Here is an 11,158-nt window from a genome sequence, read left to right as displayed (position 1 = left end):
GGGGGCGCTCCCTCTAGGCGGTCCTCCCAGAGGACAGAGGACTGTTTATCTGCCACCAGAGCACAAGCTCTCCCCTCACACGTGGTGTTTGTCCAGCACCGCTGGGAGGCTCTGGGAGAACGCGGAGTGCTGGGTCTGTCCCTGCTCTCGAGCTGATTAGCCTCACTGGGAAGTCAAGACGAGCAGCCCAACGACTGAAGCCGAGCACAAAGCAGCACGTAATTAAGTGATTATGTGCTGCTTGATAGCACCCTCCCTGCAGCTGCTCTTGGAACCCGCAGGACTGAACCCAAACAACTCTTCTCGGGGAGGCCTTCTCAGAGGCGGCTGCTGCGGTTCCCTCCTCCGGGCTCACGGGCCACTCTCTCCGCCTCCAGTCCAGTGCTCCCTCACCCTCCCCGGACAGGTCCCTCTTCTCCACCAGACTGCGGGGTGGGGGCGGGGGTGCTCGAAGGCAGGAGGCCAGGCTTCTCCTCTGTGCCCCCCAGGGCCTGGCACACAAGAGGCGAGCTGCCAGCAAATGTCTGTTGACAGAAGGAATGAAGGAACACGCAGGGTCGGGACAGAGAGGCCCCAGCGGGCTCTGACGGCTTCGGGAAGGAGCACTTTCTAGGCCTTCAGTGAACCATGGGGTTTGACAGGGCGCAGGAGACAGGGAAGGGACATTCCTGTCCGTGGAGAGCACCAAAAGCATGGGCAGAATGTGGGTGTCCCACGGGGGGTGCAGAAGAGACGGGAGGGGAAAGAGAACCTCACGGGGCGGCCATGAGAAGGGGGAGACGTCACGGGATGCAAAGAAGTTCGACTTTAAACCCCGGGGGCTGCGAGGAAGGACACAAAGATGGCAGTGATGAGCCGGAAGGACAGAGGGAGGGGAGGACGGAGCCAGCAGGTGAGGGGGGCGGCGCTCACAGCCGGAGCCCTTCAGAGGTTGGGAGAGCGTGGCCCTGCGCGGTGGCCGTGGGATGAAGAGGAGACACAGAGCTCTGCGTTCCAGGGCTCCCCATCCCCACCCCAGACCCGGGCTGCCAAGGCTCCTGGCAAGAAGGACCTACACCAGCACCGCCCAGGCCGGGGTACGTGTCAGGGGGTCAGATGACGTGGTGTGGGGGAGCCAAGGAACGGACCACGCCCAGAGCTCCCAGACGGGACAGCGGTCATGGGGCCGGGGTAGCCACGGGTGGGCTGCCTAGCTGCCGAAGGAAACCTGAGGTGACACATGGGTCACCCTTCAGAGACAAACGCAGGAAGTGCTCCCAGAGGCGGCAGAAGCGTGTTGAGCAGAAACCATGTGTTCACCCAACTAACACAGGGCTAACGGGGGGCTGACCGTCCAGCGTCGGTCAGCAGAAGGCCCCAGATGGAGCAGTCACCCTAGGTTTCCAGCGCCCACTTGTGCCAGTCCTTACACACTTAGGATTTCCAAGTCTCAGGAGAACCATGCCAGGTGGACGTCAGCATCTCCGTGTCACTGGTGGGGACACTGAGAGTCCGAGGTAGACCCAGCATGAGAAAGGGGCGGGGCCAGTGCGGAAGCCCTGGTCCCCTGCGCCTGCAGCCTCAGGGAGACTTGACCCTGTCTCTGTCCAGAAGTCCTTCCGTTTCTCTGGGTCTCACCAAGGGGCCAGTGACATGAGGCAGACGTGAGCAGAGGACGAGGTGGTCTTGCTCCAGAGGGTGGTGACGGGGAGAGTTGCTGAAGAGCACGGAGAAGCAGCAGGAGCCTGAGTGTCTTTGGGCTTTGGGCGCAGTGTAGACCAAGAAAGGAGGGGCTCACCTGAGGCTTCCTGACAGGGTGTCTACTGGGCCAGAACTGAGGGGAGGCCGGGAGGCCAGGGCAGTCCTGGCCGTGGCGTAGGATGGGGCTCGGACCTCTTTCCAGGGCCAGACTCTGCCAGAGTGGAAGCAAGGACCCTCGGGCGGGGCAGGGGGTGCGGACAGATGCTTCCCCACTTCTTCCTTCCCTCTTTGAGTCTGGCTGAGAATCTGGGGGAGGAAAGTCCCTGGGGTGGAGAGGAAGTGAGAGCCGACGAGCGGGCCTGGGCAGAGAGGCAGCGCGAGGAGCCGGAGCTAAGTGTGGCTTTGCGAGCTGTCTATATTTGCATGCTGAGCTCACTGCTGCTCTTTTCCTCCCCAGAAAATAAAATTACATCATGGTGGGGGGAAGGCAGGAGGGCGGTATATTCGGGAAAGGTGAGAGGAACACAGGGGGCATCACCCCAAGGAGAGAGAGCGGACGAGATCTGGGCTCCGGGTCAAGGCAAGGAGGCCCCACTTTGCTTCCCGCCCGCACCCGAGCCTCCACCCCGGCCCCTCCAAAGTGGACGAAGTCGGAGCGGGCCCCTGGGGCCCTCGCCCCCGGTCCCCCGACCCCGAAGGGGAGGAAAGCGGTTCCCCCAACACAAGTCGGCCCGCTAGGAGGACGAGGCCCAGGGCCCTCCAAAGGCCCAAACGCCCGCTCGGCGCTCCCCGGGGTCCCCGCCGCCGCGGCCCGCAGAGGGGCGCGGGGCAGGACGTGCCCCCCCACCTCGGCAACCGCGCCGCGCAGTCCCGGGGCTCGGGCGGCGCCCCCGGCAGCCCACCCGCGAGCCTTCCAGAACCCCCGCCCCCCGCCCCGCCCCCGGCGCTGACGTCACCGGCCGGCCGGGCGGGGCGCGCGCGGGGCTCGGGCTCGGGCTCGGCGGGCGGAAGCGGCGGCGGCAGCGGCAGGAGCGGCGGGAGCCGAGGCGGAGGCTCCGGACGCTGCCCCAGGACCCGGGACGCCGGACAGCCGCGCCCTGAGCGCTCAGCCCGAGGCGGTGAGAGGCGGGCCGGGGGGCGGCGGGCTCGGGGCCGGGCGGCGGCGGGGCGGCGAGCCGGGGTCGGGGGGCGTCCGCGGACCGGGGTGCGTGGCCGGGCCCGGGGCCTCGGCGGGAGCCCGCTTCCCGCGCGGCCAGCCCCCCCCGCCCCCGCCGGCGCGGGGATCGGCGGACCCGGGGCCGGGGTCCGGGCGCTGGGGGGCGGGGGGCCGACGTGGAAGCTCCGTTAATTCCATACGCCCCGCGTCGGAGCGGACGGGGACACACACACCTACGAGAGACACGCCAGCACACACGGTGACACACGCCCATGTGACTCTTACACACACCGCGTCGCCCGCAGCAAATCACAGCCGTCCCCGCACTACGCGTCCCCTCCCCCCTGCCTCCATGTGCCTCCCGGAGGAACATCTGTCCGCAGGACAGCTGGGTGGGGGCCCTGGGCCCCCGACCCCCCGATTGTCTGGGCAGATGCTCCCAGCCCTGCGCTTCTGGGGGCCCCGCTCGCCAACACAGGGGGGACAGGGCAGGAAGTCCTGCTCGCTCCGCTCGGGGACAGGGGGCAGGATCCGGGGCCAGGGAGGCTGCCGCTGGCCTCTCTCGCTGGGTCCACTTAGAGCCTAGGGGGCTGGGACTGGCTGGTTTCTGCGCCCTGGAGTGGCCAAAGGACGGAGGAGGGGGTGGGAGAAAAGGAGAGGGAGAGAAAGAATGAGTGTGAGTCAGCCGGGGACGGAGCCCAAGTCGGGAGGGAGAGAATGAGGGAATGTGTGCGAGGGACAGCGACGCAGTCGGGGACGGCAGGGGAGGACGCGACACAGAGATGGCCAGAGCAGTGGGAAGAGGGCTGGGGGCTGGGCTCCCCGGGCTCAGAGCGCGGGGGAAAGCGGCATGGCGTGAGACCTCGGGGAGCCGGGAAACATGCTGAATACGGGGGTTTTGTTTCTCGACGAGTCTGGCCCCTGGGCTGTCAGAGCGATTAGCTTTAATTGCTCTTCCCTTTGTGGCTAAACACTCCGTTGGGGAAATTGCCAGGGATGCCCTAGGCTGGCCGCTGGCCTGGTTGCCCAGTTCCTCACGTCCCGGACACCTGTGTCCATCCCGTGCGCGGGGACCATCATGCGTGAAGAGGGCCGCGCGCCCCTCCTGCCGGCCCTCCCCTTTCCTACAGACCCTCTGGCCACTACAGACCTACAGACTCCCCTTTGCTACAGACCCACCGACTCGGCCCCTCCCCACCAAAGTGAAGATCCCTTTACAGCCAGGAAGCCAGTTCCTTCCCAGTCGGACAGTGGCCCTGAGTGTTTGGATGGGGACACTGAGTCACAGGCCCCAGAAGCCCTTCGTATTCAGGGTTCCCCCCACAGGAGATAAAGCCCACCGGGGGGAAGGAGGAAGAGAGACTGGAGGGGGAGGGGTGGGAAGGAAACCAACGGGAGGGGGGAGCTCCGGCCGGCCTGACCCTGTGGGGGGGGGGTGTCTCCTGACGCCCCCACCTTGGATCCATCTCTCTCTTCTTACGCTAAGGGCTGAAGGCTTAGCACCATCTCTGTGCCCCGGGCTCACCCATTTGCTTCTTGGACTGAGCTGAACGTTTTGAGGCCCAGGTACCTGCCTCCCCTCACTCTCAGGCTGGCAGAGTCTTAGAGCCGCTTCCTTTGTTACAGAATAAAAACATTCCCTGCCCCCCCCCCAAAAAAAAAAGCTGAATGGAAGCTAAGGGAAGAAGCCAGCAGAGTGTGCTGTTAAGGGAATAATTAGGGACGAACTCGGGGGGGGGGGGGCAGGTAGATTTTAAAATGGGCACCCTGTGCTCTCCCCGCCCCCTCTTCCGCCTCTCCTGGATCACCGCCCCACCCCTGAACCAGGCAGCATGACCCCTGCACCTGCGTGGGCTGGCCCTCCCCTCCGCACCTCCGCAGCAGGTAGCCCAGGTAGCCCCAAGCAGAGAGGAGGGAGGGAGGGGTGCCAGGGCTCCTAATCCTCAGGCTTTCTTCCAAGTTGAAGCTAACGCTGGGGCCTCCTTCTGCACAGGTGGCTGTCCCACTGGGCGTGGGTGCTGGGGGCCGGGAGAGGGCAGATCACCCGCCTGTCCCGCGCCCAGCTCCCACGCCCAGAGACCAGTCTGTGAGCTTCTGACCTCCTGCCCCTGTCCCCCAGCACCCTCGGCTGGTCCCACCTTTGTCCAGGCTCCACCTGGGGCCAGCTGGGAAGGAGAGGGAGGCAGGCAGGAAGGAAGGTGTGAGGAAGCCGCTAGCAGAGCACAGAAGGATCCGGGAGGGAAGGGGACCGACTTCCTGGCAGCCTCAGCTCCGGTCCCGGTTCCTGCCCCGGTATCCTGTCCCAAGAATGGCCTCCGCCCAGGCTGCCGGGTGTTCCCCAGGCCGCCTTGCGCTGCTCCAGCAATCAGGAAGACTTTTCTGGGCCAGGAGGGGAGGAGAGGCACATAGGCCCGGAGGAATTCTGAATCTCCAGGAGGACAGGGCCAGGGAGGGTGTCGGGGCCCAGCTCCACCACAGCCACACCACTCCAGGGGCGATGACAGATCAGTGAGGCCAGAGAGCCACTTCCTGGTACCCCCAAAACTCCCCCAAGGGACTGGCCATGCCCCTGCGGCCACACCCAGGCTGCCTTCCCCCCCTTCCTCAGGGGGCCCCACTCCCCTGCTCTGTCCCTTCTTACTCACTCGCTCCCCACGCCCCTCCCCTGCAGCGGTGTCATTGTCCTGACCGGTGGGGGGCTGGGCCCCCAGAACTGCGGTTGCCATGGTAACCGCTGAGTCCCGGCGCCCTCCCCCCCCCCCCCCATCACTGCGGCCTCCGGCCTCCTTCCCTCTCCCAGCCCCACCTCCCTCCCGTTTGCAGGGTCTCCTCACCCTTCCCCTTTTCTCCGGCCGGGAGCCTGTGATGACAGACCTTGCACACGCTCTGTCTCTCTCTCTCTCACACACACACACACACACACACAGAGCACGTATTTGCACGGCCAGTGCTGGCACAGTAGCACCCATGGCAGAGCGTGCACACGCCCGCACAGATGCCCGCCGCTGCCGCCTCCACGCACCCGTGCCCACGCCGGGGGGCAGCAGCCGCGCGGGCCTGGCTCACCACTCGGCCTCCCCACCCCCGTTCTCCGGGGGGGTCTCACTGTGTCTGCCTCGCGCTCTTCGAAAGCGCCTGCCCACCGCCCCCCAGCCGATGTGGGTGGTTCACTCACACATTAATCCCTCCCCACCGCCTCCCCGGGAAGTCTGTGTTTTCCATCCAGAGCCCTAAACCTTAACTCCTTCCAGGAGATACAGACACACACACACACACACACACACACACACACACACACACACACTTTCCTTCCCCAGGATCTAGTTACAGTCTCTTCTTCCACGTGAAAACAGGACAGGCTGACCCTAATGCTGCCCCATTTTCCAGATGAGGGCTTGCTCCCAGGGTCTCTTCCCGGGGGTAGAGTGTTCTTGGGGGCCCCCTGCTCCCTCTTCCTTTTAAGCTCTCCCCACCCCCCATTAGTTCCTCGTGCATGGACCCCTTCCCCTTCACCTCCCCCTTTCCTGGCCGGGGATTATCAGTGGGGTGGGGGGCTGGGCTCCAGAGCCGGCTGCTCTGACCTAGATTTCAAGGCGGAGACGGTTCCTGGTGCTGACAGTCCGGAGAGCATTGTTCCGGCCGAGCCTGGCAGGGCCACTGCTGGGCCCTTCTGTCTGCTTGCACCTGGGTGTGCAAGTGAGCATGCCTAGGAGTGCCTGCTTCTTGAGGGGGTCCGGCTGGCCCTGCTGCCTGCCTCATTGTGTGCGTGTCACGGCGCCTGCCACGGAGGGAGGCAGGCGTGTTTGTTCTGGCCCAAGTAGGGGGCTGGGAACGGGGACTTCTGGGTCTGCGCCTCTCCCGATGCCGTGCCTCTCTGCCTCAGTTTCTCTGCACCCAGGCCAGATGCCGCCTGCGCTCTGCTGCATGCCCAGCCCGCTGCTGGGAGGTTTGGGGGCAGTCTCAGTCCAGTACAAGGTCATCTGGCTCCTAGCCCCAGCCCTTGGTCTAGCCACAGTGTTTATGCTATAACTTACTTTGTAAAATGTTTTACTTTTCTGATTATAAAAGAAATATTTCCTTGTTGTGGGTGAAGTTCACATTTTATCCCATCCAGAAGGTTCATTCTAAGGTTGGCCTTCCTTCTTCCTGTCTTAAACACACTTTCTGCCTAGTGAGTGCCAGGAGGGCCTCGCGTGTTCTCTCCCTTGCCACGTGGAGATCTCCACGCGACAGGCATGTGGGCTCAAGGCCCTGAGACCCGGCCGTGCCCGGCCCCCTGTGGGAGCCCCCCCCCCCCCCAGTGACGCAGCAGGAGCAGCAGCCCCTTTCCTGCCTCTCGCCCAGCGCTGCCGCTAAGCCCCTTCCCCTGCCACCCAGCCAGCCTGGGAACTGGGCAGGGGGCCAGAGCCGGCCGCTTAGTATTCTCGGGCGCGGGGGCTGTGGGCACAGCACAAAGGCTGGGAGAGGGGCTGCGTGGAGGCCCGGCTGCGGTCAAGGGAGAAACCGGGCTGCCCGAAGGTTGGCGGGGGGAGCTCATTGCCTGCCGCTCCCCGCCCACCCGAGCCCCAAGGACTGAATGCAGGGGGCCGCGGAGGGGCCGGGGACCATTAGACCAAGCACCTAGGCAGCTGTCCAGAATGAGTCATTAGCGAGGTGGTGGGGGGCTGAGAGTGAGGGTCCACTTTGCTTCTGGGGCAGAATGGAAGCAAGAACACATGAGCTCAGCCATCCACCCCCTCCTGCCGCTTCTGAGCTTCTCCCTGCCACAGCCAGCCCGTCTCTCCCTGACGGCTGTTTTGGAGTGTTTTCTCTTTCTTTTTCTTTTTTTTTTTTTTTGACAGGGGGAGGGGTTGCAGGTGGGTGGGGCGATTCTGGGGGGGCCTTGGAGGCAGCGGGTGAGAAAGTCTGGAGCAGGTTGCTATGGTAACCGCCTCCTCAGTCAGGGGAGCTGTTGCCAGGGTTACTGTTGGGGGGGGTAATGAGGAAAAAAGATGGGGTAAGGAGGTGTGACTTGTCACTCTAGGCTGTAGCCTGGACCCTAGCTTCTCTGTTTCTTCCTGTCCACTGCCACCACCCTGAGGCCTTGTCCCCCTCCGGCCCAGCCCTCCCCAGCCTCCCTCTGTGGGGCGGCCTCCACCCGCCTTCCCCTCCCCGGCCGCCCCACAGAGCGGGGATGCTAGTGGGAGGGACCAGCGAGTAAACCCTCCTGGCACCTCCAGCTCAGCGGCCTCTCCCTTTGTTCGTCCCAACCCCAGTCATGGCCGAGTACGGGACCCTCCTGCAGGACCTGACCAACAACATCACCCTCGAAGACCTGGAGCAGCTCAAGTCGGCTTGCAAGGAGGACATCCCCAGCGAGAAGAGCGAGGAGATCACCACAGGCAGTGCCTGGTTCAGCTTCCTGGAGAGCCACAACAAGCTGGACAAAGGTAGGTGGGCCGGGGGGGCCCCAGCCTCTCGGGCTCCGTCCCTTGGGCGAAGAGAAGCGGCCAGGCCGGGGGAGGCTGAGCGCCGCGGCTCGGGGACAGCAGTCCTCGCGGCCCTCGCAGGGCGCGTCGGGAAGCCGCGCGGCACTCAGATACTACTGTGTTGTGATGAGTCACGTGGTACAGATCATCAGGTCACAGAACAGTAAAATACAAGTTAAAAGTGGTAAAAGTTAAAACCGCGAGCTCTAACGTTTTCAGAGGCACTTGCAGAGCCCTTGGGAAGGGCTGGGGGCGGGGAGCTGCGTACAAAGGCGAGTGGTTTCAAAGGCAGGGTCCAGAGGAGGGCTGCCTGGCAAAGGACCCGAGTCCCAGAGGCAGGAGCGTTTGGTGCGTCTGGAAGATCAAGGGGTCCTGCTTAGCTTGGCTGGGGCCTGAGTGAGCTCTGAAGTGGCTGGAAAGGTTGGTTAAGGCTCTGCCGTGGAGGGCCTCGAGTAGGTGGGGTGAGCCAGCTGAGGCCTCAGGGGTGGGCTGGGGGGCCCAGCAGGCAGGGAGGCTGGGGTGGACCTGGCCCCGGGAGGAGGCACCTGCAGCAGTCGGGGGGGAATGGGTTGGGGGGGGGTGGAAGGGACTGAGGGCGTCCCCAGTCTCCTAGAAGCGGCCCAGCCACGGACAGTGTCCTTCTGGCCACAGGGGGGCCTTGTCGAGAGACCCCCCCAGGTCCCACATGTGCTAGCAGGAAATTTCTCTGACTCCGACTTGGAGGAAGAGCGGGAGGGGGCCCGGTGGGCGACCGGCTGGGCGGAGGGTATGAGGTAGGCCGACTCATTTTTCTCTTCTCCCTCCCCATAACGTGGGACCTCTTTAGCCTGATTCCCTCTGAAACCTCACTGGCCAACCCCCTGCTGTCCTGCACAGTCCCCTGTATCGTTGGGGCCTTGGCTCTCTGGTCCTGCTCAGTAGCTTGTCCTCTTCTCGCGCTGCCCCCTCCAATAAGCAATGTGAGCACCTCCGCCGTGGTTCCAGAAGCCCGGTGCGGTCAGGCAGGGGAAGCCGGCCTCTTCAGCCTGGCTGACCCTGTCTCCCGCCTCCTTCCAGACAACCTCTCCTACATCGAGCACATCTTTGAGATCTCCCGCCGCCCCGACCTGCTCACCATGGTGGTGGACTACAGAACCCGTGTTCTGAAGATCTCGGAGGAGGAGGAGCTGGACACCAAGCTGACCCGTATCCCCAGTGCCAAGAAGTACAAAGGTAGGCGCCGCGCCTTGAACACGCACCTCTGCCCGCTCCCCTGGGTGACCCTTGGGGCGCTGGATTTGGGGCAGATGGGAGCGGACGTCGGGGGCTGGCCTGCTGTCTCCCACGCCTTCTGTGCCCGGACACATCCCTTCTTGCCTCCCAGACATTATCCGGCAGCCCTCCGAGGAGGAAATCATCAAACTGGCTCCGCCACCGAAGAAAGCCTGAGCGAGGGGAGGAGAGGAGGAAGGTCGGACCTTCAGCGGACCACTCCCTTCCCCCAGCCTCCAGGGGAGGGGCAAGGGCCACCCCCCAGTCTACCCACTTACTAACCTGGTCCTAACCCCCTTACTGTGCGCGTGTGTGTGCGTGTGCGCACGCTCTGTCTGTCTCTATGTCTAGCTCATCGAGTTCCTCCTCCTCGTGAGGGGGTGGGGGTCGGGCTGGGGGGGGCTTCGTTCCCCACTTCAGGGGGACGTGGGGGCTCTTTCTATGCAAATAGAAATGGGCACATTCCTCCTACTGCCCTTTCCTCTATGGCTGAAGTGTGGGAGCAGAAAGGACCTGTATTTTCCTACGCCGCGGAGCCGAGCTGGCGGTGAAGCGTGGGGCGAGGTGGGTGCGTCTAGTGACAAGCAGTGGGAGGGAAGGCGGTCACCCAGCCGCCACCTGGAAGGGGCAGAGAAAAGCCAGAGTTCCGCGTCTGTACCCTGTGCTGGACCGGCGGAGGGATCTTTCCTAGATGTTCCTTAGGCTGGGGGGCCTGGGCCCCAGCAGGTCCCTTTCTCCTCCCCTCCTGTGGGCCTAGGATGGGTATGAGCCAGGGATCGAGCGAGGGATCTAGTGAGAGGACCACAGGACCCTTCCGTGTCCCCGAAGTACGGACTCCACGGAGCAGCCAGCGCTAGTTACTCCCCCGCACCCCCAAGAGCCCACGCTGGGAGCAGGCCCCACCGCACCAGGCGCCAGGGGTGTGGGCCCTCTTCGCCACTCCTTTATTCCTACTCAGACTGTTGCACACACGGACTCCAGACCTGGGGAGGTTGAGGAATGAGCTCCTTAGGTCTTCACTCCCACCCTGCCCCACTCACAGGGTCCCCGCGTGGTCACCACAGGTGACCTTCCTTCTTTGGGGTCTGGAACACCCCCAGCAGGAAAGACAGGAAGAAGCTAATTATAGCCTTTCCCTTTGGACTGAACCCCCCAGTTCAGTCCAGGAGGGGACTTGCTAGCCCGTCTCCCTCGATATCCTGGCGTGTTGGGCTCGTGAATGCCTCCTAGCCAAATCGCTAGACCCCAGCCCCCTTCCTGTGCCAAGACGCTCTCCCCACCCTGACCGTGCTAACTGTGTGTACATATATATCTACATATATGTATATTAAACCCGCACTGCCATGTCTGCCCTTGCTCGTGGTGTCCAGCATTAACTTATTGTCTAGGCCAGGGCGGGGCTGGGAGCGGAACACCACAGCCAAGGGAGGGCCCGTCGCGTTGCTACACAGGCAAAATGAAAAAACTTTTTTTTTTTTTTTTTTTTAACTTAAATTCACACGCCATCTCAAGAGACTCTTTAGAGAAAGTTGAAGTTCAGAGCTTGTTAAGATGTGGGAGCAAAACTGACGTGGGACAGGAAGACTGGCTGCTGGAAGAGGGA

At 63.6% G+C, this 11,158-nt stretch overlaps 1 protein-coding gene across 1 annotated transcript; it reads left to right on the top strand.

The window, feature by feature from the left end:
* The first annotated feature begins 2,644 nt into the window (after positions 1-2,644).
* Positions 2,645-10,911, top strand: PEA15 (proliferation and apoptosis adaptor protein 15). The gene is made up of 4 exons (XM_059145490.1): positions 2,645-2,798; positions 8,092-8,265; positions 9,361-9,516; positions 9,668-10,911. The coding sequence occupies exons 2-4, from the start codon at positions 8,094-8,096 to the stop codon at positions 9,730-9,732; spliced, it is 393 nt and encodes a 130-aa protein (XP_059001473.1). The 5' UTR covers positions 2,645-2,798; positions 8,092-8,093; the 3' UTR covers positions 9,733-10,911.
* Positions 10,912-11,158: the final 247 nt, after the last annotated feature.

This window comes from Mustela lutreola, chromosome 14, assembly GCF_030435805.1.
Source record: "Mustela lutreola isolate mMusLut2 chromosome 14, mMusLut2.pri, whole genome shotgun sequence".
Taxonomy (NCBI): Eukaryota; Metazoa; Chordata; class Mammalia; order Carnivora; family Mustelidae; genus Mustela; species Mustela lutreola.
This window is presented reverse-complemented; position numbering and strand designations above follow the sequence as displayed.

Coding starts and splice junctions, on each gene's coding strand:
- PEA15 (XM_059145490.1), top strand. CDS start 8,094: ATGGCCGAGTACGGGACCCTCCTGCAGGACCTGACCAACAACATCACC. Junction 8,266..9,360: donor CCACAACAAGCTGGACAAAG/GTAGGTGGGCCG, acceptor GCCTCCTTCCAG/ACAACCTCTCCTACATCGAG. Junction 9,517..9,667: donor CAGTGCCAAGAAGTACAAAG/GTAGGCGCCGCG, acceptor CTTGCCTCCCAG/ACATTATCCGGCAGCCCTCC.